Below are 27,812 nucleotides of genomic sequence, written 5' to 3' on the forward strand. Positions count from 1 at the left end.
TGCCCCTCCTCCCACACTCCCTCCCTCCCTCCCTCTCTCTCTAAGATAGATAGATAAATAGATAGATAGATAGATAGATAGATAGATAGATTCTCTTAAAAAAAAAAAAACTCAATGGTTTGTCATATATGCCAACTAGCTGATAAATGACCAACTCTTTATATGCCATGAGGTTGGTCACTCTAACAATACTGAGAGGAAAACTATTTCTTAGTATCACTAAGAATCACTGCCTTAACCTTTAAAATCACTGCCTTAACCTTTAAAAATTAAAATAAAGAAAAAAAAAGAAAACCACTCACATGCTCTCATAAGTTCATAAACCTTAGGGGGGCATCCTTCAGGTTGTTCCATTCGATATCCTTTTTCCAGTAGATCATAGACCTGAGACAGGTCAATACCTGGATATGGTGACATTCCATACGTAGCAATTTCCCACAGCAGTACCCCAAAAGCTGCATAAGGGATAAAAGAAATAAAAAGCTGAATGTTTCTTCTCTGATTTGTTATTTATTATGTACCATCAGGTAACTTCTCTTTCAAATTCTGCGTAACATTCACACTGTTACATTAGTATACTCTTCTAATTCTTCTAGCATTCTGATTCTTACAGCTGAATTTGTCCTTCTAAGATATTTGCCACAAGAATGCTTCAGGTATAACCTCAGGACTTTTATTTAGATCTCCTTTACTGCAGTGAGGGAGAATAAATTATGATCATAAAAAGCCTAGGACATAACTGAACTACTCTTAGAACAATCTATGATCTATTTAATGAGTTTCAGTTTTTAGATCAGCTAATATTAGGGGAGTAAAATAAAAATGGATTCATTTAAAATCAGAAAAGAAATTACGCTAGAAAAAAAAAAAACTGCTGGACTTGGTCACAGGTTATTTCTGAGTTTGAGATTCTTGATAAAAAGTCACTTCGTCTCGGTTGCAGATAAAAAGTGACAACTATTTCTGCTGGCCTACAACCCAAATTTCTAGACTTGTTCAGTCCACTGAGCATCCACTAAATCAGAATTCTTTTCAGTGCAACAGAAACAAGATGAGTTACAAGAGCAAATTCTAGATGCAATTCCATCACGCTTCCTTGAAAAGAGAAGGTGACTCTGCGTCATGATACTCTGGAAATAAGCAATAAAATCTAATAAGGAAAACAGGAAACTTTACAGAGAAAGGATCAGTAAAATCCAATGCAGTCCAAGATCTAGACTGTGAGCTCTCTGAAAGGACTTTTTTTTTCACTTTCTTCTTTACACTTTTTAAAAATTTATTTAATTTAAGTAGGCTCCACACCCAATGTGGGGCTCTAACCCCTTTCTCTACACTTCTTTCTATGCTAAGTACCTAGCACAATGCCTGGCAGACAGTAGAGATTTAATAAATGCTTGCTGAACGACTGATAAAGGATGGGGGTAAGGCAGAGTTTACTGGTCACATAAAAGAGAAATTCCGAAGAATTAAAGAACATTTATAAAAAAATAAAATGACAGGGGAGCCTGGTAGGCTCAGTCGTTTAAGCTTCCGGCTCTTGATTTCGGCTGAGGTCATGCATGATCTCCCGGTTTGGGAGTTCAAGTCCTGTGTCAGCCTCTGTGCTGTCAGTGTGGAGTCTGCTTAGTATTCTGTCTCTCCCTCTCTTTCTGCCCCACCCCTGCATGCACTGTCTCTCTCTCTCAAAATAAACCTAAAAAAAAAAAAAAAAAAAAAAAAAAAGAAGACATAGAAAAAGTCCCTTCCAAACCTTACCCCAAACGTCAGATTTAATTGAGAAGGTATTGTAGGCAAGACTCTCTGGTGCTGTCCATTTAATAGGAAATTTGGCTCCCGCATGAGCAGTATAGGTGTCTCCAGTCATCAGTCTACTCAAGCCAAAGTCAGCCACTTTTACCACATGGTTTTCTCCCACTAGGCAGTTACGGGCTGCAAGATCTCTGTGGGAAAGAGAACCCTAATGTGATTCCACTCAGTGAGGAAAATGGTCACGAACAAATGCTCTATTCTTAGTTCTTTGTGCTACAAGCAGAGTTGGTAAGTCTGTGCTGACAGATATGGTAGTATTTTATGATAGCTGCTAACATGGTAGAAAGCCACTAATTATCCACCACTTGGAGAGTAGTCATCAAGAGGCAGTTACGTGATACTAGAAGAAAGCAGACTTCAGAAAATGGGTTCCTATTTGTAAGTACACTGGGCTAGGTTTCAGAGGTGAGCAAAGATGCTTTTCTACAAGGCTTTAAGTTCTTAACTGAGACGGAAAGCTTTTTTTAAAATTAAGCCATTAGATGGAGCAAAAGGCTCTTGGATATAATCCTGGGCAAAATAAAGAGCATTCTGTTTTAAGAACAGCAAAGGCTCCTCATTAATACTTTAGCCAGAATACAGTAGGTTTACAAGATGGAAATGATATTATAGTGGGTGGGGCCTGTGAAAGAGAAAATTGCTTTCTTGGGTCATCTGGAAATTTCCAGGAAGGTCCTCACATTCTTCTCTTCATTTGCACATCAAGCAAGGTAGCTTCACGGTTAGAAATAGCAATGATTGGGCTTTACACACCTATGGATGAAATTCTTCTTCTCTAAATACTCCATTGCAGAAGAGATCTGAGTGGCCATATAGAGCAGTACGACTGCAGTCACTTCGTCTCGGTTGCACTCTCGGAGATAATCAAGCAAGTTGCCGTAGGGCATGTACTCAGTCACGATGTAAAATGGTGGCTCCAAAGTACACACACCTGGTAGTTCAAGAATAGAGCTTGTTTTATTAGTATAGATTCAAAAATTCCAAACCACTTCGTCAAGAATAGTTGACAAATTTTAAAGTCTAGTTCAGCAGTAATCTTTTCCCTTCTTGCCATCACATTCTCTGAAAGTAACACAGCAAAGGTAAGTTGCTGGTTGATAAGGGAGTCTCAGCTTCCATTACATCATTCTCTGGAAATCCACATGCATTTGAGCATTTGCCTGTTTGGGCAAAAGCAGAGTTACTTACATTAATTCCATAAGGGGTCTGGAAGACCAAAATTTCTGGAGTTCTGTATGTGCCCCAGATTCTGAGCCTCACCTGCACACTAACAATGTTTATCTGAAAGTAACAGCAATTGTGTATATGTTGAAAACTGTGTGAGTTCAGCCTGTATAAAGCTTGGTAAAAAGACTGCTTCCATAGTCAAGGATTTCACTGACCCAGGGTAGATTCCTTACAAAGAATCAACAAGAAGCTGAGGCACCTGCACGGCTCAGTTGGTTAAGCGTCTGACTGTCGGTTTTGGCTCAGGTCATGATCCCACAGTTTCGTGAGTTCGAGCGTCACATCAGGCTCTGTGCTGACAGCACGGAGCCTGCCTGGGATTCTCTCTCTCTCCCCCCTCTCCCTCTAAATAAATAAATAAATAAATAAACAAACAAACAAACAATAAAATATATTAATAAATATAAGTAAATATAAAGTAAAATAAATAAAATACATATATATATTTTTTTATTTAAAAAAAATTTTTTTAACGTTTATTTATTTTTGAGACAGAGAGAGACAGAGCATGAACGGGGCAGGGGCAGAGAGAGCGGGAGACACAGAATCGGAAGCAGGCTCCAGGCTCTGAGCCATCAGCCCAGAGCCCGACGTGGGGCTCGAACTCATGGACCGCGAGATCGTGACCTGAGCTGAAGTCGGACGCCCGACCGACTGAGCCACCCAGGCGCCCCCATATATATATATTTAAGAAAAAAAAAAAAGAATCAACAAGAAGCTATTTCCTTTGGGACGGTTTATCTTAACGTGAACACCCAAAGAAACTGGCCCTCCTTCAAAATGGGCAAAGAGTTCAGGCAATAATTTCTTTGTGACCTGAATAGCCATTCTATCACAGCATAGCACATTCTGCTTAGCAAGGTAAACTGATGAGTATGGTCACAATTTTTAATTTGCTTCTTTTCAACAGCTTTTCATTTAATGTCTCTACCTTGTAAAAATATTTTGTGACAATGTTTGGTTTGGCATCATTTTGAGTGGTTCTGAACTTGAATCTGGGGCAATTACCACAAGCTGGGCAGTTTTATATATTGTAATCAATCTAGGCCACTCTCTCCTGGGCAATTAAAAAAAAATTTTTAATTAATGTATGTATGTATGTATGTAATCTCTACACCAAACATGGACCTCAAACTCACAACCCCAAGATCAAGAGTCAGATGCTCTACTAACTGAGTCGGCCAGCACCCCGTTCCAGGGCAAATTTTTGTTTTTTGATGTTTATTTTTGAGAGACAGAAGGACAGAGTGTGAGTGGGCAAGGGTCAGTGAGAGAGGGACATACTGAATCCAAAGCAGGCTGCTCCAGGCTCTGAGCTGTCAGCACAGAGCCCGACATGGGGCTCAAACCCACGAACCGCGGGATCATGACCCAAGCCAAAGTTGTATGCTTAACCAACTGAGCCACCCAGGCGCCCCGCTGGGCAATTTTTAAGGAGTCTGTTGAGTAAAATGACAACTATTTTTTTTTTTTAATTTTTTTTAATGTTTACTTATTTCTGAGGCAGAGAGAGACAGAGCATGAGTGGGGGAGGGTCAGAGAGAGAGGGAGACACAGAATCAGAAGCAGGCTCCAGGCTCTGAGCTGGCAGCACAGAGCCCGACGCGGGGCTCGAACTCACAGACCGTGAGATCATGACCCGAGCCGAAGTCGGACGCTCAACCGACTGAGCCACCCAGGCGCCCCAAAATGACAACTATTTACTGAAGTAGTTTTGCACTTGGAGCTTCTGCCATGGTGATTCAAAAGGAGTATGTGGAGACAATGGGGTTGGGAGACAAGCATCACTAAGGAAACCCATGGCTCAGAAGCTCCCTCACCTAATAGCTGTACCAGATTAGGGTGCTTGATCTCCTTCATCACTGCAGCTTCTTTCAGGAACTCTTCCACCTCCATGGTATCTTCCTGGAAAGGCCGGGGGTGGCGGAAGAAAACAAAACAAAAAAACAGAAGAGGGACAAACCCCCATTTTAATCATTTGAGTCAACTCACAATCCTAAACCTACAGCTTTAAAAAAACTTCTTTCAAAAATATTTTTGAATATTTTAGCATATTAAAGAAATTTTATCAGAACCTAAGACACATCCAATTAGAAACAAAAATGTCCCTAAAATGTATCCAGTATTTGAAACGAAAGTGAAAATTAGCAGGGCAAGCAACGGAATATCCTATCCCATATCCCATCACAAGGGAAACATGGCAGACCTGGATGGTAACTCAGTTCTCAGTTTACTTCCTTACACATCTCAGCCTTTGAAACAGGAGACAGAAGGGTTAGCTGTTTACACATTTGTCTTCCTGACACATTCCTTAAGGAGCAATGCACATGTGCAAAGCCATGCATATTGTCTCACACTCACAGTAGGCTTAATAAGTGCTTGCTAACCAGAATGGATTACTACTCATAGCCAGAGCAGCCCTTATAAGTGATATGCCAGAGCTATGGAGGCAAACAGGAGAACCGTCAGAGAACGGAATGAGTGACAACTGTGCAACTGGTTACTAGGATGCTTAAAGAAGACAGCAGCATGAGGAAGATTTCTGGGACTATTAGGAACAAGAAAAAAGGATTTAATCTCATAGAGATGGGGGGAGCATGAGGCAGAAAGCTGAAGGACAGACGAGACAGCCCATGATTCTTGTACACTGCACCAACAATTCCACCCAGCAGGGGTCCTTCTCAGGAAGCAAAGCAGCTTGTCTTGCCTTTATAACTTATAATTTGCTCCTAACCTTTCACTAAGACTTACATCAACAGCCTCCAGAGACAAACCTTCCCCACATGTGGGTTTCGCTGTGTTGCAGTGAATAATCTGCCCGTGCGCTGTCAGCAATGGCACTAAAGTTAATCATCAATTTGCTGATGTGCTTGGCATCAGTGGGTGGAAAGTGCTCCAAAGCTGAAGAAGGGCATGCTCATATTTCCAAGTGATTCAGCACAAATGTAAAAATGCCTGGAAACTGTAATTCTTAGCAACCCACCTTCAATGTTTTCACAGCAACCGTAAGGCTATATTTCTTCCAGACGCCGACATAAACTTCTCCATACTGCCCACCCCCAAGTTTGTGCTTCATGGTAATATCTGTTCGTTCCATTTCCCATTTGTCATGGATGGGGGACACGCCATAGACTGTTGGCTTATTGCACTTGGGCGCTGGGTAATGTAATGTTGTCACCAGCCCATCCGCCACTGTGGAGTGATGATGAACCAGCTCTGCCAGGGTGCTAAAGCGGCTCTCGGCAGTTACATACACCTGAGGAGAAAGGCAGGAGAAAAGCTCCATCAACTTGAAAAGGGTCAGAAAAATTGTTTTCAAAGCCCATTATTTCACTGGTCTGAAGATATAAAGACAGGAGGCTATCTTATTGAGGTAAATTAAATGATGATGGTAAGGAGAAACAGAACTTCAATTTAATCCTCCTTAAACCATTCTTCCTAGGCTTCCTAAATAAGCTCTAGTTTTGGGGGAAAAGCTTCCAACGTATCTTTCTGAATCATCAAGATCATTGGTCTTCAAGTAGTTTTAAGCAACAAGACTGTGAAACCCAAATATGTTAGCAGCAGAGATGCTCTGATTAAAGGAGGCAAGAGGAAACTTGGCCTCCTGTAAAAGGTTATGAAATACCACATCAGAATCTTGCACAGCACCAAACCTGAGAACCACAGAGTTCAATTTTTTTGGTAGGGAGAGAGTATTTAAGTATCTTATAATTTTTACTTAATCAGGATATGTTTTTGAGTATCCAGGCCACTAAAAAAGGGCCACAATAGGGGCAACTGGGTGGCTCAGTTGGTTAAGTGACCAACTTCAGCTCAGGTCATGATCTCACAGTTCCTGAGTTCGAGCCCCACGCTGGGCTCTGTGCTGACAGCTCAGAGCCTGGAGCCTGCTTCGGATTCTGTGTCTCCCTCTCTGTCTGCCCCTCCCCCACTTGCACTCTGTGTCTGTCTGTCTCTCCTTCTCAAAAAAAAAAAAAAAAACATTAAAAAAAATAAGTTAAAAAAAAGGGCCACAATTTTATTTCAGAGTGGTTAACAAAACAGTAGTTAATTTGTAATAATAAAAGTATAAAAGATGAGTAGTCTTCAAGCCCTATCTTCCAAAGGAGCTTGTTTATAGTTTTTTTTTTTTAATGAAACTTTTGGTGTATATAGAATAATACACAATATATACAGAATTGATGATTTTTACAAGGTGAACTCACCCATGTAAACCACTCCCACACCAAGAATTGTAACACTACCAGCACCCTCCCAAATAAGCTATTCACCCCTTTGAAGATAACCATTCTGCTGACTTCTAGAACACCTTAGATTAGCTCTGTCTGCTTCTGAACTTACACAAATGGAGTCATACAACAGGTATTATTGTGTCTGCTTTCTTTCACTCAACTTTTCTTTATTGTGATATAATTTGCATACCATAAAATCCACCGTTTTCAAGGATACAATTCAGTGGTTTTAATATATTCCCAAAGTTGTCCAACCATCACCACTATCTGACTCCATAACACTGCCACCCCCTCACGCCCATCCCTGACAGTCACTAATGCCTTTCACTCAGTTTTCCATGTGTGGCACTCACCTACGACACAGGTCAACAAACTTTTCTGCAGAGGGCCAGAGAGTAAATATTTCAGGCTTATGGCCATAATGCCTCTGTCACAACTATTAAAAGCTGCCATAACAAGGAGAAAGCAGCCATAGACAACATATAAACAAATGGGCGTGTCTGTATTTCAATACAATTTTATTTACAAAAATAGGCAACTGGTGGGCCCACAGATTTTCTTGAGAGTGTGCACAGCAGTACATTTTTTGTTGTATGAAATTCTATTTTATGAATATGCCACAATTTACTAATTCATTCTGTTGTTAGACAATGAAGTGTTTCTAGCTTGGGGCTATTATAAATAATTCAACTGTGAACATTCTTGTACATGTCTATGTCTTCTATGTCTCCTATGTCTCCTATGTCTACAACACATGCACTCATTTCTGTAAACCAGAAGCAAAGCTGCTACGTCTCTCCCACATTACCACTCATCTGGTTCTATTTGGTTTCATCAAGAGACAGTAGGTCTGTGCGGTGATATAAAAGAGAGAATTCATAATTATTTCCTACTTTGTAACAGCCATTATGTTTTAAGGAAATTATTTCATTTAATCCTCACGATGACCCAATAAAGTGCAATGAGAAACAGGCTTATGTAAGGTCACAAAGTTAGTAAATAGACATGTTGGAGTTATGCACCAAACCAGGTCTGCCTGCTCCAAAGCCTGGGCTTTCCCCTACTCTGCATATCACACAGAGGGAAAGAGCAGAACAAATGATTCCATATAAATTCACTGTTCAGCAGAACTGACACAAAGGCAGGCCTCACAGTTTATGAAGTAAAACAGTTCCACTCCTAAGACAGCCACCCTGAAACAACTGGTCTTCCCAACGTGCACTCTGCTCAATGACTGACCTATTTCTATCAACACACATTCATACTCAGTCTCCGTCTCAGAAGCCCAGATTCTTACTTTGTGAACTTTGTGGCAGAGATTATTACAATTTTCAAAGACAGAAGGCTTAATCTAGCAATTCTGTACAACACACTGGATGTATATATATATATATCCGTACACTGGTGGTGATTAGAACAGCTAACTTAAATAGCAGTTTCTTCCATTCACCTTCAAATCTCTCATTAAACTATTGATATAATAGTGTTTTTCATTTCCATTACCATATTCTTATGTGTAAGCTCTAATGTGCCAAACAGCCCAAATTCACATCAGTGATTATTTTATTTCATATGAGTCATAAAAACTTATTTTTTAGTCATTCTGAGTGTTTTTTCTAAAGAACAGCCCATCCACGCCCAAGGTGGTACCGGCCAGTCTTACCTTGCCGTCTGTGGTGGTGTTGATCCTGTAGTGATACACACGGCCCTCGTACCTGAGCGAGATGGACAGCTGCCCAGGGCTGCTCTCACTCTCCCGCACCAGGAAGCTGCCATTGATCAGACTGCTGAGCAGGTACTCCGCAGCGCTGCGTGACACGGGCCCATGGTACCAGGAGTGTTTTTCCAAGCTGTTCACTGGGGTGATGTAGTTGCTTGGCACCCAACCTTGGCCATTCTTAGAGCGAACTTCACTCCACTCACCATTCTGGTTGTAACCAAGGACTCGAAGCTTTTCACCTGGCCATGACATCATCAGAGAAGAGAAGAGAAGAGAAGAGAAGAGAAGAGAAGAGAAGAGAAGAGAAGAGAGAAGAGAGAAGAGAGAAGAGAAGACAAGAGAAGACAAGAGAAGACAAGAGAAGACAAGAGAAGACAAGAGAAGACAAGAGAAGAGAAGAGAAGAGAAGAGAAGAGAAGAGAACTTAACTTCAAATATCAGCAGTCTATTATCAAACTCTGAACTCTGAAAAATCAATCAGGAAATTTTACGCCAACATTTAAAAAAAATAATGAAAACAAACTTGGCTGCTCATCATATCGTGATTGATCTCTTTAGCTCGTGGCTTAAAGACAAGCAGCACAGTTAGAAATAACCTTCTGGTATTTACTAAAGGTTTTTACACCAACTAAAAAAATGCCATTAGGAAACTCCACGTGTGGTATAGTATGGTGGCATACAAACACAGAAAGGTTCCCAATCCATAAACACAGAGAATACACCGCTGATTGCCAGAGGGGAGAGGGTGTGGCATTGTGCAAAATGGGTGAAGGGGAGTGGGAGATACAGGCTTCCCTACAGAGAATAAACAAGTCACAGGGATAGATGGTACAGCACAGAGAATACAGTCAGTGGCATCGTAATAGAGTTGTGTGGTGACAGACGGTAGCTACACTTGTGGTGAGCACAGCACAACAAATAGAGCAAATCACAGTGTTGTACACCTGGAAGTAATGCAGTATCGTGTGTCAACTATACTTGAATTAAAAAAAGACAGGTTATTCTGGAAAATGACACAGTCTCACCCTTCAAAGAAAAGTTCATTTTTCTCAAAACAGTTTGTCAAGGAATGTATCTTATATATGGTTCAATGTTAACAACAATCAAGGATTAGGGATGAGAAATGTGAAATACAAAGTCACTCTGAAATTTCAGTTGGCACCAAAGCAGCAAGACCATCTACGTAAGAAACAAAAAACAACAAAACAAAATAGAAGCACAAACCACAGAGCTTTCTGTTTTCAGAAAAAAAAAACTGCTTGGGGGGCAGGCGGGCGGTTAGGACTCCCAAAGCACAATCTTGTCTGGGACTCAAGTTTTACCAGTTACAGTTTCCCAACTTCCCTCCCATTCCTTATGAAGATGAGTCAGTCCTACTCATTCCTCTAAAATTAGTGTGTGGGAAGGGAAGCCGCCACTGAAGCCAGAACCCAAGACAAGTTATTCAGAATGTCTTTGCTGTCAACGTCAATGTCCTTAATTTCTCTACTAAAGTTGTGAACCTCAGCTTTAAACTCCCTAATATACATTTTGCCCCTAAACTTACAGCTCAGACAAAACAGGAAAGGTGAAAGAGAGATCATGCACATGGCCCACTAGTTATCAGGCAAAGGCCACTGAGGAAACACTCAAAATCATTATTCTGGCAGTCACTGAACATTTTCAGCAGCCCACAGAAACGTCTACCATAGGATAACTTTATTAGCTCCTACGATCTCATCTTTGACCTGGAAGTGACATTCAATGACAAAAACAGGAGTATGTACTCATAAAATATACATATGTACACATGAGTAGATAGGAGCATGTGGTGTGGTGGTGGGAATGCGCAGATAAATACTCACCAACCATATCTGCAGGTAAAAAACCTCAGTGCTCCTAGAAAAGCTAAATAGAACTTGTTCCTCTATTGCTGTTCTCTATTGTACCACAAGAACTAGAAACGTAAAGAATTAGTATATTACTGTTGCTTCCTTACAAATAACTGCTAACGGTGGGTCATCATTAGCAGGATACAGTCAAAAACCCTGTTTTTGTCTATTTTCCTCTCTTTTAGAAGTTAGGAGGGGAATTTTCTACTCTGGAAGTTTTGAGCACCAGGGAAATTGACGATAGGACTAGTGGGGATGTAAACATGAGCTCTCCTGACAGAGGAATGCTGGGAGAACTGTTTTTTTATCTCAAGCAAAAAACAATATTCAAAGGAGGAACTATAATAAGTTGTCATTATTTTATTTTTAAAATATATTTTCTTCTCCTTTAAAATATAAAATAGCTTTAGCATGACATCATTTTATATTAATAAGAACCTGACAGAAAAATCTGGCTTCTCATGGGTTTCATGAGAAATCCCTGTTTGCCATGAGATAACAAGAATCCCACCCCCTGAGCTGCACTCTAGCGATTGCCATAACTGGTAACTGAGGAGTCAACAGACTTTCTTTATCGATGTTTCCTTGGTGACTGAACTATCTTAGAAAAACCTCACATGAAAAGTCTATCTAGAAAGAATGTTCTGAGTCACTGCTTCACCAACTTCTCCACTGAAGTATCCATAAAGGTAAAAAAAAGTGTGTTGTAGCCCGAAGAGACTACTGCACAGTATAAAATTCTTTGAAATCTTTTGTTTTATCCTAAAAGTTCATGTAAAAGTTTCCCCCCATGCATAAACCTCATACACACAGAAATATTATCACCATCCCTTCCCCAAAAACTACCTAAAGTCTTCAAGTAACTTGACACTAGATCACCTGCTTTACTTTTTCTATGCCTCTAAAGCCTCCTGGCACAGATAAATGTGCCCTTACACCCACTCAGGGACACATCTATACCCCAGGTTTGAGTTAAGGGTTTCTTTTGCTTTTGGTTAATCTGGCTGGATTTAAAAAACTGATGCATGTAAAAGTTTTATAAAAGGGTAACATTCCCTGAGTGGAGGTCTGCCTTAATCTGGTTTATTCACTCCCATTTAAAGTTTTATTATCAACCTTACAAATAAAAACTGTATGTCTGGCAAATTATCGTTTAAATTAGTTTCATTTAAGTTAAAAATTATCCTTGGGGCATCTGGGTAGCTCAGTCAATTAAGTGTCTGACTTTGGCTCTGGTCATGATCTCGTGGTTCATGGGTTTGAGCCTGTGCTGACAGCTCAGAGCCTGGAGCCTGCTTCAGATTCTGTGTTTCCCTCTCTCTCTGCCCCTCCCTTGCTCATGCTCTCTCTTTCTCAATAATAAATAAACATTAAAAAAAAAATTATCCTGAAATATATTTTTCCCAGTAGGAGGCTTTCATAAATTCAGAGGAACAAGCTTAGGTAGATTAGTAATCTAATTCATGTACACAATAAGAATGTCCCATGCTTCTTTCTTTTTTTTACTTTTTTGTATTTTTTTTTGTATTTTTATTATTTTTTATTTTTTAAAGTAATCTCTACACCCAACGTGGGGCTCACTCACAACTCCAGGATTAAAAGTCACATGCTCTACCCACTGAGTCCCAGGCACCTCTCTTTCTCATAGAAGGTCCATATTTTCTGTCCTTATTCAAAAAACTAATAATGAATGATTTTACTTAGTCATGTTCTTAGTGCTCCCTTTTATAAACTTTCTACTAAAATAAATGACTATTCTCTTGAGAGTATTACTGTAATAGAAATCCTTCCTACTATTCCTTTCACTAGCCCATATAAACACAAATGAGAGATTTGTCTAGGCCAGTGCTACTCAAAGCAGGTCCACAATAAGATATGACACTTGTGCTGGAATGTGAATCACTGGACTACTTCCTTCTTGTTCAAAGTCTTGCTTTGCACCAAGGTGGCTCAGTAGGTTAAGCGTCCGAATTCGGCTCAGGTCATGATCTCACAGTTCGTGGGTTCGATCTCAGGTCGGGCTCTGTGCTGACAGCTCGGAGCCTGGAGCCTGCTTCAGATTCTGTGTCTTCCTCTCTCTATGCCCCTCCCTTGCTTGCACTCTGTCTCTCTTTCAAAAATAAAATAAACATGGAAAGGAAAGGGGAAGAGGAAAGGGGAAGAGGGAAGAGGAAAGGGGAAGGGGAAGGGGGAGGGGGAGGGGGAGGGGGAGGGGGAGGGGGGAGGGGGAGGGGGGAGGGGGAGGGGGGAGGGGGAGGGGGGAGGGGGAGGGGGAGGGGGGAGGGGGAGGGGGGAGGGGGAGGGGGAGGGGGGAGGGGGAGGGGGGGAGGGGGAGGGGGGGAGGGGGAGGGGGGGAGGGGGAGGGGAAAAGAAGGAAAGTCTTGCTCCAAAACCAGAAAATGTCAGCTGAACTAAGTAATATGTAGTATACTTAGTGACATAGTTGGCTTACATATCGGGACCAAGTTCTTAATCTTAACAATGTGGACTGGTAATGAACTATTCTCAGGTAAGCAGTCAGCCCACGGACAACACTTTGAGTAGCACCAGGCTCTGCCAACATGACTCATCTTAGCCACAGTTCAAACAGAAGAGATGGATAGTAAACCTAGTGCCACCTAACATGAATGCTGCATATTACATATAGAACTGAATTCTGAGAATGAGAAAAGTTTATGTATATACCACATGGTGCTCGCTCTTTCTTTCTTTCTTTCTTTCTTTCTCCCTCTCTCTCTCTCTCTCTCTCTCTCTCTCTTTCTTTCTTTTTTAATGTTTATTTATTTTAGAGACAGAGAGAGCACAAGTGGAGGAGGGGCAGAGAGAGCCAGAGACAAAATCTGAAGCAGGCTGCAGGCTCTGACCTGTCAGCACAGAGCCCGACGCGGGGCTCGAACCCACAAACCGTGAGATCATGACCTGGGCCGAAGTCGGATGCTTAACCGACTGAGCCACCCAGGCGCCCCTACATGTGCTTTTTCTAAAGTACCTTATCTCTGCTTCTCCTTAATAAACCCTATAAAGTAGACAAAGTGACATTATCCCATGTACAGGCTTAAACAAATAAACAAACAAGCCAGTGAACCAAAAATATCTGGGCCTAAATCACCTAATTTTAGTCAGAGGCAGAATCTAGAACAGACCCCTTTATTTCTTAAGCACTAATGAAAACTGAAGAGTGAGGAGATGTTACACAGAAGCTCACCTTTAGTGATGCTGAGTGTATTATCACCACTCGCCACAAAATCATAAAGTGCAACAAAGAGATTAGGGTCACTCTCAGTAGCTCCAAGTAAATTCTCCTTGGAGCTCCACCTGATGGCTTCATTCAGTGCCTGGGGTTCAACGTCACAACCATAGGGGCGGTGCAAGGCTTCTGAAAGACATAAAAAGAGAAAGGAATTGACACTAAGTTCAACCATTAAAAATTCGTTTGAATTCAGTACATACATAGTATTTTAGCTGCTGGCATATATGTATAGTGAAAGTTCCAAGGTGGAAAAGAACTGTATAATATGGAGTCATGAAGAATGAGCAAATGGCATGGTCTCCTAAGTATGAGAAAAGTCTATTTGTTGAAAATATAACAAGACAAAAGATCCCAAAATGAGCATTTAGCTGTAATTTATCCATATTCACCAAAATCAGAAATAGAAAGAAAAAGTGGTTTTCTCAAAATGAAAAAAGGAAATCTCAAAAAGAAATGGCAATTCATTTCATAAAACATATCAGATATTTTGTGGTGGTGGTGGTTTTAAGAAAGTACAGTTATGTTTTATAAGTCTTCCCAAGCTACCCTTCTTCTTCCCTTGCTCTTTACACATAAAACAAATTCTGGAAAAGATAACAGACTTTAAGAAATATGTACATATTGCATAAACCCAGATCTCCATTTACATATAGAAAAATTATAGAAACAGTGCTTCCAGAAAGAAAAAATACTAACAATATCTGTTAAACAATAGAAAAATATTTTGGTTTAATACAAAATACTCTTGGCATTCCAAAATACCTTTGTATCACTGTGCACTGTCTATAATATAATAGCAAACAATTGTTCGTTGTTTTAATGAAAAAGGTTTTATCTTATTTGCTTTTCTTAGATGGTACATTTCTGTAAGTATCTTAATCGAGAACTTAATTGAAGGCTCTAGAAAATATCACCAACAAAGGACATTTGAGTTTCTACCACGTGTAATGGTTGAAGCCTTGTAAGACCTGGTTTCTTCCTCAGGCTTTATGGTTCCTAAATTTAGTCACACTACACAAACAGGTGATCCCTACAAAGATCACCTGCTTCTCACAACCCAGGTCATTTACACAAAAAATACACTATGCCTTCAAAGGTGATTTTCTCGATCACAGAAACTATTTTTAGTGGCTGTCTGCCACTATCCAACTACCTATTGTGACATAACAACACTTTTCTATTATGTCTTTCTCTCCTTCTACTCATTTTTCATGTAAAGTTGACTTTCTTATATTTGAAGAAGAAAAATCCTGGAATCTGTGGTTTTATTTCTTTTCAAATACATTCCCTCCTCTCCATCTCTACTGCCAATGCCTCAGATCAGATCCCCATCATCTCTCACCTGGACTACTGCCTCCAGTCTTGTCTCCCTCAAAGCCATCCTCCACACAGCTGGCAAAGTGATCTATTTAAAACAAAAATTTGACCATGTCACTCTTCTTAAGATTCTTTAACAGTTCACCATCAAGCTAAAATCTTCTCAATGGCCTCCGAGGTCTTTTATGATTAGGTCTCTACCTACTTCTCCAGCTTTACCTCTCCCCACTCCATACCTCAAATTCTAAACATGAACACACACACAGATGCGTCCTGCTTCTTTGTGCCTTTATTCACAGAGTCCTGGTTACCTGGACTGTGATCTCCTCCCACCCTTCCTTTGACTGCCTGCCTTCTACTCATTTTATAACATTCAGTTCCAGTGTATAACCTCCCCTAGGAAGCCTCACGTGCTCCCCCTCCCCGTACTCTCAAAAGCATTACACTTGCTATATTTGTACCCTTTATCTTTATAATATCCTCAGTTGATTTTTATATCCCAAACTTTACAATGTATTCCTTGATATTAAAACTCTTTTTCTAGCAAGAGTTACATAGGATGTGTTCAATAACTTTTAACTGAATGAATGACCAAATTATACAAAACTATAAGTGACGGGAAATAGTGAGATGTATTTTAATCTTAGAATAGCATTAACCAATGTTTTAAAAATGGCTTCATAACTGTCTACAGAAATTCCTGTAGTAGGTTGGATCTGTAATTTTCCTGATAGCTTTAGAGTTTACTTCACTTCTTCACATTCCTTCCTCCTAAGAGGAATGTCTCTTAAAATTTCAGAGCTAATTAAATTTTGTCCCACATTAAGATTATGACAAATCTGAAGTTATGTCCAGATGTCCTGAAAAGTTAACGCGAGTCGGATGTATTATTGCTCCTTGTTTACATGCAGTTACAAGGAATGGAAACAGCTGTACTAAAGTAACCAATTAGGATTACCAAACAAATAAAACACCCTATTCTATGAAACATCCTTCAAACTGATCACATGTACTAGGGTTTCCTTTATTCTAATAAGAAATCATCCACTCTAGCGGAATTTCCATTGGGCTACAAAATGCCAATCCTTTATTAAAATGAAAAGAACTGCCGAAAAGTATAGAGAATATTTGTAATATTTATCAGGTTCTATAGCGAGTACCACATGATCCACACTGACAAACGTTTCTTGCCAGTAATGGTGGTAACAAGATTAGAATGCTTTGTGATTATTACTCTATTATTCTGTTTAATTATTATCAAACAGTTCAAGTTCATTTTCTTCTTGTTGTATAGAAGTCCCCTTGCTTGAGATAAAGGGTAGAGGAACAAAATCAAGGTTAACAAGAACTTGTGTACTCTCCATGACCAACTTAGAAATAATAATTAAGCAGATATTGAAGCCAACTCTTAAATCCTAGCGAGCCAAAACCAGCAAAAACCATACAATTATACCTTACTTTGTAAAACCCAATATATGAACACTTAAGGTTTACAAAATTAATAATTTTAGTGAACATCTACCATACACCATGCTGAGCTTCAGAATATCAAGATTATAAATCACTAATAACACCATTTGGACTTACTATAAAAGACTACTCTCCCTTCTTTCCCCCAAATCTGCCTCTCCCAAAGAATTCCCTGTCTCAGTCAACAGTAATTCCTTCTTTTCAGCTGCTCAGGCCAAAAGCCTTCAAGTTTGAGTACAAACTTCCAGCTATAACATGAATAAGTTCTGGGCATCTAACATATGATTATAGTTAATAATACTGTATTATATACTTGAAAGTTGCTAAGCCAGCAGACAGTAAATGTTCTCACCACAACATAAGAAATGATAATTACATGTGATGCAGGTACAGCTAATGCTATGGAGGTAATCACTATGCCATATGTAAGTGTATCAAATCAACACACTGTACACCTTAAGCTTACACAATGTTAAATGTCAATTATATCAATAAAGCTGGGGGAAGAGAACCTTGGAATCCCCATGGACTCCTTTTTGCTCTCACATACTACAACCAAACCATAAGGAAATCCTATTGGCGCTGCCTTCAAAAATATACCCAGAATCTATCCACTTCTCACCCCCTCCACTATTTCCTTGTTACCACCATCATCTCTCAGCTAGATTTCCCCACACTCCTGATTTCCATGCCTCTATCCTTATTCTCTCCTGTCTATTCTCAATACACCAGCCAGTGTTTAAAGCGTAAGTCAGATTATGTGACTTCTCTGCTCCAAACTCTGTGATAGCTCCCTACCTTCGAGTGAAATGTGAAAGTCCTTACAAGAGCCTGCGAGGTCCCTTGCAACTTGTCTTGCCCAGTTCATCTGCCTACACTCCTCCCTAGTTTACCTCGTTTTGCATACTGGCCTCCCTGCTATTACTCGAACAAGGCAGGCACACTCCTGCCTCCGGACGTTTGTCCTGGCTGTTTCTTCTAAAACATTCCTCCCCAGACATTCACATGACACTTAACTCAAATGTGACCCTCCTGGTACAGCATTCTCTGACTATTCTATTTTAAAATGCAGCTATTCCTGACAGCACTCCCACATACCCCCCTCCCCATGTCTCCTTCCCTATTTCTCTCCAGACTCCTCTTACTACAAACTATATACTTATTACATTCATATATATTATTTAACTGCCCCCAACTAGAGTATCAATTTTATGAGGACAAGGATTTTTGTATGTTTTGTCCACTGATAAATTCCAAGCACCCAGAACAGTGCATGTATGTAAGAGTCTCTCAAAACACATTTGTTGAATAAATGAATCACGGGTACTGTTATGCTCACATACTGTACCACTATGAGAGGACAGAACAGAAAACCAAACTCTGGATCAGAAAAGGTTTCAGAGAAGAGAAAGCACTTAAATTAGGTGAACAGGAACTGTGCACTCACAGTGCACAGGCTGTCAGTGTGCAAGGACAGGTCTATGACATGTGATTCATCTGAACTGAAGAGAAGCTCCATCAAGCTTGAAAGGTTTGTTAAAGGCATGAAGTTCAGTTTCTTCAAAACCACACTCTTTGAAAAATGGCAAAGAGCACAATTTGATGCAAACTTAATAAGATGTATAGTGGCCAAACAATACTGTACCTTTCTCAAATATACAAAATAACAAACACAGGATAAAAGTTATTTTTGAGGCCAAAGTACTAAAAGAACCATGACTTGGAAAACAATCCTTTTCACTCCCCACCCCGGTTCTTCCCATCTCTACTTTTATGATTTTTTTGGTCAAGTCAAAGATCTTATTTCCTTCCTTTCTTCTTTCTTCCCCCTCATTCTTTTGTTCTCATAGAACTAATAAGGGTCAATTTCCTGTACAATCCGTCTGCACAGGATATCCATTTAAACGCCATCCTACCCGCTAAGCATCAAACAAAAGGAAAAATGTTCCAAAGACAGAAAACATCCTAACATTTTCCTGAGGCCAAGAATGAACACGTATTAAATCATAAAGAACTAAATGCAGGAGAACAAGCTAAGGAACAGTGGGGGGGGGGGGGGGGGAAGCCTATAGGAAGAGCAAGTAAATAACAGTGGTATCCAGCGGGTCGCAGTCTATGTCACTTTCCTCGTCAGCTTAAAAAAGACACATCTGGATGATTCAGATGTACTGAGCCTATACAAATGCAAGTGTGAAGGCTGGAAATAGTTTTGAAAAATGTGAAATCACTACTATATATTAGGTATGCATTATATTACATAACGGGTTAATTTTTCGTTAATCACGGTTTTTGAGGTAGATTATGGAGCTAAGATGAGAGAACGATATAGGACCCAGGGAGCAGAAATAGGGTTGTTAAGTAAAGGTTGATTTTATTACTTTTTTCTACTGACAGACTTGCAGAAGACAATAAAAATAAGGCAAAACATAGAAACGGCAGTTTTTAAAAAGTAAATTATCAGGATTAAACTAGTTAAAATCTAGAATAAAACTCAGACTCAAATTCAGAGAAAATTCCTAAATTTAATGTTTAATTTTATTAAAAAACACTTTTCACCAATCAGTCGTTCAATAACTTTTATCAGTTTAATTAGAAATTGTCAGATAGTGGGGCACCTGGGTGGCTTAGCTGGTTAAGCGTCCAACTTCGGCTCAGGTCATGATCTCACGGTTCATGCGTTCAAGCCCCATGTCTGGCTCTGTGCTGACAGCTGGGAGCTTGGAGCCTGCTTTGGATTCTGTGTTTCCCTCTCTCTCTGCCCCTCCCCTGCTCACACTCTGTCTCTCTCTCACTCAAAAATAAATAAAACGGTAAAAAAAAATTTTAAGAAACTTGTCAGATAGTAACTGGAGAAATAAATATACAAAATTTTCAGTTGAGGCATTTCTAAGCATTTTACAAACCCTTATCTTGCCAGAATTCTACTTTACCTGACTGCATATTCTCTGAGAAGCTAATACTTTTTTTTTTTTTTTTTTTTTGGAAAGAGCATGCGAGTGGGGGAGAGGGAGAGAGACAGACAGACAGAGAGAATGAGAATCTTAAGGGATCCTGAGCCGAAATCAAGAGTTAGATGATCAACAAACTGAGCCACCCAGGTGCCCCCAAAGCTAATACTTTTTAATACTGTTTATGTAAGGTGGTTGGAAAAATCATTCAACAGTTCTCAAGGTAACTTAAGTACTTCATCTCAAGCCATATGTATCTTAACACCACAAAATACTACATATCACTCATTTATTCTTTCCTTCAGTAAGTACTTACTGAGATCCTACTATGAAATACCAGAAAAAAAGCAAATCGTTCCTAAATGGATGATGAAGTATAAACCTGCAGAGAAAAGTTTCCTTGGAGAAAACCTGTTTACAATAAACCACCACATACGCTTTTAAAAGAGGGAAACGCCCTAAGGAGACTCATCTTTTGCATCACTTAAATTAACTTCACTGGTTGAAACTGATGACAGTAACAGGAGTAGAGAAAATTTTTTGAAATCTCCATTCATGTTTGATTATTGTGAGTATCAACCCTCCCCCAAACTATCACCTTTGAACCATACCTGTCACGTTGGATAGAGCAGTTTCTGAGGCCTCACTACTGCACAGGCAGCAAAGCGATGTGTCCTGATCTCTGCCATAACTATTGGGTGGAAGCAGGACTGTTCCAAGGACCATTCCTCTGCCCAGAAGCACAGAAGTTAAACTGTTCTATGTAGAGGAAGTCTTAGAATTCCACTCCCTGACAAGCAATACCACATGCATGTGACATTTACTCATATACTCAGTGGCCAGAGGAAACCAATAGAAGGGTAAGCATTTACAAGTCCCAAAGTGGGCGGAGAGTAACCCAAAGGAAAGTGTCTAGTAATCAGCAAAGACTGAGTCAGATCGGAGTTACTTCAGAAGAACCTTTGGAAATGTTTTGAAAAATAAGTAAAAACCAACATACACATGAGTAACAAATACAAAAATATGTAGGGATTAGTATATATAGATGGGATTTCTTTCCTAAATGGATGATGAAGTAAGCCTGTAGAGAAAAGTTTCCTCGGAAGAAACCTGTTTACAATAAAACACCACATACACTTTTAAAAGAGGAAACGCCCTAAGGAGACTCATCTTTTGCATCACTTAAATTAGCTCAAGTAACCACAAATCCAAAGTGAAAGAAATAGTTACAATCTGATTCATGAACAAAGAAACCAGGAAATGACTGCCTTCACTAACATTTCGGCTCTACAGCTTAATACGGTTAAAAATACAGCATGAAAAAAATATATGGCATGATTGCAACACGGATGGACCTAGAGGGTATTGTGGTAAGTGAAAATAGACTGAGAAAGACAAATACCATGATTTTATTTATATGTGGAATCTAAAAAACAAATGAGTACACAAAAAGCAGAAACAGACCCATAAATACAGAGAACCAATGGTTGTCAGGGAGAAGGGGGTGGGCAGATGGGCATTTGGATGAAGGGGAGTAGGAGACACAGGCTTCCAGTGGTGGAAGAAATAAGTCATGGGGGTGGAAGACACAGCATAAGGAGAGAACACTCAACGGTATTGTGACAGCACTGTGTCAGCTGGTGACTACATTTAATGGTGAGCACAGTCAAATCACTATGTCTGTACACCTGAAACTAATACAACATTGTGCTAAGTATACTTCAATTTAAAAATAACATTTTAGGGTACCTGGGGGGCTCAGTTTAAGCGTCTGACTTCGGCTCAGGTCATGATCTCACTGTTTGTGAGTTCGAGCCCCATACTGGGCTCTGTGCTGACAGCTCAGAGCCTGGAGCCTGCTTCAGATTCTGTGTGTCCCTCTCTCTCTGCCCCTTCCCAACTAGCGCTCTGTCTCTCAAAAAATAAAATAAAAACGTTGAAAATAAAAAAATAAAAATAACATTAAAAAAATAAAAAACTGACACGATAATGTTGAAAACTTCTGAGTGTTAACACTTATAAGTTTTTTTTTTCCTTAATTGTTTTAAATGTTTACTTTTGAGAGTGAGCAGGGGAGGGTCAGAGAGAGAGGGAGACACAGAATATGAAGCAGGCTCCAAGCTGTCAGCACAGAGCCTGATGCAGGGCTGGAACTCACAAACGACCTGAGCTGAGGTCAGACGCTCAACCGACTGAGCCACCCAGGCCCCCCCAAACTTTTAAAAGTTGTAAAAGTAAAAAGCTAGCCTTTATTAATATAAGGAACAAAGTTAAGTAAAATGTAAAAATCTGAAAATAAGAGTAACTTGTTGAGAATTAAGCTAGGAAAATCTGCAAATAATACACTAAATTATTTAGTGGTGTCATCTACAAAATTAACACAAGAATTTTTGTAACTATACAGTTAAGAACACTCATTGATCAACATTTACTAAGTACCTACTATGTACCAGCCACTGTGCTAGGTTTCAGGTCAACAAAAGAAACAGGGTAAAACTGTAAGATACCAGGACTGAAATAGCCTTCCATGAAGTTGAAACAAATTATAATGTCACCTCAGAGAAAGAATGTCTCTGACATAGGTAATTATTAATAGCTTAAAAAAACAAAGCTTATACTTTCAATAAAATGACCCTTTATAAAACCAGTATTGTTAACATCACAGAAAAAGCAAGAGTTAAATGACTAATGGTTACCTCAATTAATGACTCAGTGTTCAAACACCAGGTTGAATTTCTCCTTCCCTAGATTATAAAAAATATAAGAGAAAGGAGCTCCATAATCCATATTCTAAACATATCTATATTCCATACCACGTAATTTACTATTCAGTTAGTAAATCTGCTCTTCAATTTACCAATAATTAATAGTTACAACTTAGGAAACTAGAAAAATTAAGAAACTACAAAAGCATAATGTAAAGAAAACGAATATTTTTGTGCTGCTATGCTGCTTCCATCTAACCCATGTAATAGCTTTTAAACGTTTTAAAGAATAAAATGAAGACTGCATACAAAACTAATCACCAAAAAATGATACATGAAAGCCTAAGAAAATTAAACTCAACAAAAGTATTAGTAAGACACGTTTTTTTTTTTTTTAATTTTAATGTGTTTTTATTTTTGAGGGAGAGAGGGAGGGAGGGAAGGGCAGAGAGAGAGAGAGAGAGAGAGAGAGAGAGAACATGAGCAGGGGAGGGGTAGAGAGAGAGGGGGACCCAAAATCTGAAGCAGGCTCCTGGCTCTGAGCTATCAGCACAGAGTCCGATATGGGGCTCAAACTCACAAACTGTGAGATCATGACCTGAGCCAAAGTCGGATGCTTAACCAACTGAGTCACCCAGGCACCCCAAGACATGTTCTCATTTTAAAAATTCTTTTTCAGTTTATAACAGTGATATAGCTCATTATAGGAGATTTGAGAACTATATATAAATAGAAAGGCAACAGCACATCACCCACTTCTACATCCTCATTTGTTGAATTATTAAAGTAACATTGATACCTTTGCATTTGGCTCTTTTAATCTGCATAGTGTTTCATTCATTCAGCCAATATTTACTGAGTGCCTACTAAGTGCAAAGCACTTTACTAGACAGGAAATATCTATTAATGCTAAGCAAGAAATAAAGTCCATGAGAGATGAAGATAACAGGCTGGGAGGGGAGGAATTTCACTACTTTAAAGAAGGTGACATTTAAGTAAATGCCAAAAGCAAAAGAAGAATCTAAGCAGAGAGAATATAGCAAGTGCAAAAACCTAAAAGTAGGAAAGAACCTATAGGAAATGAAAAGTGTGGCCTGTAACTGAGAAAGTCAGAAAAGAAGCATGAAAAGAAGTTAGTAGGGTAGACTGGCTGGATGACCAGATCAAGCCCATAAGGGTTTAGGATTCTTTTCCAAATACAATGGTAATTCACTGAATAGTTTTATGCCAGGAGGTCGTATGTTCTGACTTCCATTTTGTAAAAGACAAACACTCTGGCTACCGGGCGGGGAAAAAAATGGATTAGATAAGAAATAACATCAGAAATAGGTAAATATGCAACAGTTCGAGAATGGACTCACACTGGCTTGGAAAAGAACGGTGTCCTGAAGACAAAAGTGGAAGAATTTAAAGATCCAGTTTACAGATGGAACTGACAGGGCTCACAGATCACTTAGATACGAGGTAAGATGAGGGTGAAAATAAAGAAAAGCTGCCAAGTTGCAGGCTTGAATAAGTGGGCAGATGGCTATGTAATTTACTCGAAACCAAGAGCGCTGTAAATCAAACGTTCCACTGTAGACAAGTAAATGTGAGGGATATAACTAAGCACCTTGATCTACAAATCCGAGGCTCAGAGAAGATCTTGGGTGTCAGACATCAGCATATAGATGGTGTCTAAAACCATGAATCTGGATGAGATCACTTAGGGAATCAAGAGTTAGGTGAAAGTACAGGATCATGCTTAGAGGGGGAACGATGACTTCAATACTGCAGATTTCTCATTTGAAACATGGAGGCTACAAAGAAGGGAAAAAACATGATCTTAAGTGCTTAGAGAAAAAACTGTCAACCCAAAATTCTCTGTCCACAGAAAACATCCTTCAGAAATGAAAGTGAAATAAAGACATCCTCAGCTAAAGGGAATAACTTGTTGTCAGTAGATACGCTCTCAAAAAATTCCATTCAGACATAATGGAAATAATACCAAAAAGAAATTTTCGAATATTAGGAATAAAAAAAGAGAAATAAAAATGGTAAATAGAACACTCTTCTGCTCTTGAATTCTTAATATTTGACAGTTGGAAGCAAACAGTGTAATGCAATCTGTAGGGACTTGTCAATGCACGTGGATATATGACAACTACAACACAGGGAAAAGAAAACTCTTATGATGGTAAGGTTTCATATTTCACGTGAGGTGGCCAAATACTGAATCTAAGGAGAATGTGAAAAGTTTGGTATGTATATTGAAATCCATAGAGCAACCACTGGAAAACCTATACAAAGAGATACAACCAAAAACAACAGATAAGCGAAACATGTTAATAATCCAAGAGAAAGCAGGAAAGGGGAAATAGAAGAACAGAAAAAAATTAAATGGTAGACCTAAATAAATCCAAACAAATCAGTGATTAGCATTAAATAAAAATGGTCTAAATACAATTAGAAGGCAGTTTGTCAAAATAGATAATGTCTGATCCAACTACAGGCTATCTAAAAGAAACCCACTTCAACTGTAACCACAGAAGTAGGTTAAAAATGAAAGGATGAAAACATATGTTTACACAAAAACCTGTAAATGACCATTTATAGCAATATTCATAATAGCCAAAAGTGAAAACTTTAACTGAAATGTCCATCAATTAATTAATGTATAAATAAAAATTGTTCAGCAATAAGAAAGAAGCACTAATACACAAATGAACCTTAAAAACATGCCAAGAGAAGGAAGTCAGTCAAAATGAATACATGTTGTGTGATTCCATTTAGATGAAACATCTAGAATTGGTAAATCCATACAGAAAGAAAGCAGATTAGTGGTAGCCTAGGGTCAGGATGTGGGGAGGAATATGGAATGACTGCTACTGGCTATGGGGTTTCTTTTTGAGGTGATGAAAATATTCTAAGATTAGGTTGTACTGATGATTGAAAAACTCTGAATATACTCAAACCACTGAATCATATACTTCAAATGGGTGAATTTTATATGTGGATTTATATCTCTATAAAAGCATTAAAAACATTACGCTATGTGAAAAAGGCCAGATTTAAAGTCTACATATTGCATGATTCCATTCATATGAAATACCCAAAAGAGCACATACACAGAGACAGAAAGCAATTTAGTGGTTACCTGGGACTCGCGTAGGAATGCTGACTGACTATAAAACAGTACAAGGAACCTTTTGGGTGATGAAAATGCTCTAAAACTGGATTGTGGTGAATGTTACACAACGATGTACATTTTTAAAAATCACTGAATTGTACATCTTTTAAAACTCAAATAAAAGCTCAATAAAGCTGTTTTTCTTAAAGCACAAAGGTTAATAAACAAAAAGCAAAATCAGACTTTTGTCTGAAAGATACTGTTAAGAGAATCAAAAGATAAGTCATAACAGGAGAAAACATCTACAAATTACATTTTTTTTAAGTTTATTTATTTTGAGAGAAAGTACACGCATGCACCTACATGTGTACAAGTAGGGGAGAGGTGGAGAGAGAGAGGGAGAAAGAGAACCCCAAGCAGGCACCACGCTGTTGGGGCAGAGCCTAATGTGGGGGTTGAACTCACAAACTGAGATCATGACCTGAACCACAATCAAGAGTCAGACACTTAACCGACTGAGCCACCGAGGTGCCCCTGCAAATTATATTTCTAACAAAGGATACACAGCCAGAATACATCAAGAACTTTCAAACTTACAAGTATGAAAACAAATCACTCAATTAAAAAAATGGATAAAAATTCTCTTCACCAAAGATAATACAGGAATAACAAATAAGATGTTCAACATCAGCAACCATTAAAGAAATGCAAATTAAAACCACAATAAGATACCACTAAACATGTACTAGGAGTGAGTAACCTAAAAATACTAAGAATATCAAATACTAACTATGGATGCAAACCAGCTGGAACTCTCATAAATTGCTGAGTAGAATGCAAAATGGTACAGCCATTCTAGAAAGCAATTTGGCAAAATCTTGTAAAACATCACTTATCATATGATCCAGCAATACCACTCCTAAGGATTTGTCCTGGAGGAACGAAAACTTATATTCATATCTACACCTGTTATGTGAATGTTTATGGCAGCTCTATTCCTAACTTCCCCAAACTGGAAATTAATCTAAACATCCTTCAGTGGATGGGTGGATAAACAAACTCCAGCACATCCATACAAGGGAATACTACTCAGCAAATAAAAAAGGAATGAACTACTGCAAAGGGAGAGGAAGCGTCTCAAGCAGACACCACGCCCAGTGCAGAGCCTGACGAGATGCAGGGCTCAATCTCACAACCATGAGATCATGACCTGAGCTGAAATCAAGGGCTGGGCACTTCACCAACTGAGCCACTGACGCACTCCCGGAGCTGTCGTTTTTATAACGGCATGTATTTCTCGGAGTGGAGAGCCATACCTATCCCCAAACAGACCGCTATCCCTTTTTCCTATCAGCATGAAACAGCATCACAGAGTCCTACACACAGAAGTATTTGCAAGGGGTCTTTCAACGACTATTTCGGGATCTAATGGTAGACCTTTAAACATGTTCAATTCCATTATTATTGAGCTGAAGAAACAAAGCTAGTGTCAGAACCAGATGATCTCTAGGATGGCAGCTGCCCCAGCCCTGCCTGTTATTATTAACCCTTGCCCCTCAACCTCCCAACACAGCAGCAGACTAGAATTCTAAGACAGGAGAACACCACTCCCACACTGTGCTACTTTGCTCCTACATTCACCTCTTGACCTTTCCTTTTGTGAACTCAAGGCTTTAGAAATAAAAAGGTGGCCTCTCATTACAAAAATCAATCCCTAATATTGAGGGTTTTTTAGTGTTTTTTTTAATCCAAGAGCTCAGGCTCTATATTAAGTAGCGCTGGGCTCTGCCATTCAAAAAGTGAGGTGTCACTGGTTATTTAAATATTTGAGAGTACAATTTCCATTTGTACAACAGGGGGAAAATGGTAAGTACTTTTATGGAGTTCTTACACGAGATTAAATTCATGTAGAGTGCTTGGGGGAGAATCTGACACCATAACTGAACACTAGTTCTTTCTGTAGTCTAAAAGGGGCACCTTCCTGCTTGGAAAATAAATCTATTAAAAGGTAAGAAAAATTTGTTGGGCTCGAGTTAAAAGATCTGTAGGGCTAACAAGATGTAAAAGGTACAGAAATAAAAGTAAGCAACTGAAGGGTCTCTAAACTTTTCCAAGAGTAACTCTCTTTAGGTCAGTTAGTAATAGTAGGTA

General features: G+C 39.2%; 1 protein-coding gene across 8 annotated transcripts in view; it reads right to left on the reverse strand.

Moving 5' to 3' along the window:
* The window catches only part of ABL2 (ABL proto-oncogene 2, non-receptor tyrosine kinase), a 116,741-nt gene that overhangs the window by 14,781 nt on the left and 74,148 nt on the right, over nucleotides 1-27,812 (reverse strand). For 2 of the 8 annotated variants that reach the window (XM_060643648.3, XM_060643644.3), the window contains exons 2-9: nucleotides 15,455-15,517; nucleotides 14,068-14,238; nucleotides 8,935-9,230; nucleotides 6,020-6,292; nucleotides 4,857-4,941; nucleotides 2,563-2,740; nucleotides 1,756-1,940; nucleotides 303-455 (exon numbers count right to left, since the gene is read on the reverse strand). In XM_060643648.3, coding sequence (XP_060499631.1) covers nucleotides 303-455; nucleotides 1,756-1,940; nucleotides 2,563-2,740; nucleotides 4,857-4,941; nucleotides 6,020-6,292; nucleotides 8,935-9,230; nucleotides 14,068-14,238; nucleotides 15,455-15,517 — 1,404 coding nt within the window. Of the gene's footprint in view, nucleotides 1-302; nucleotides 456-1,755; nucleotides 1,941-2,562; nucleotides 2,741-4,856; nucleotides 4,942-6,019; nucleotides 6,293-8,934; nucleotides 9,231-14,067; nucleotides 14,239-15,454; nucleotides 15,518-20,458; nucleotides 20,984-27,812 lie in introns of those variants that run through there. The other 6 variants (XM_060643650.3, XM_060643646.3, XM_060643645.3 and 3 more) reach the window with 5 other exon arrangements.

The sequence above is a fragment of the Panthera onca genome, chromosome F1 (genome assembly GCF_046562875.1).
Source record: "Panthera onca isolate mPanOnc1 chromosome F1, mPanOnc1 haplotype 2, whole genome shotgun sequence".
NCBI classification, from domain to species: domain Eukaryota; kingdom Metazoa; phylum Chordata; class Mammalia; order Carnivora; family Felidae; genus Panthera; species Panthera onca.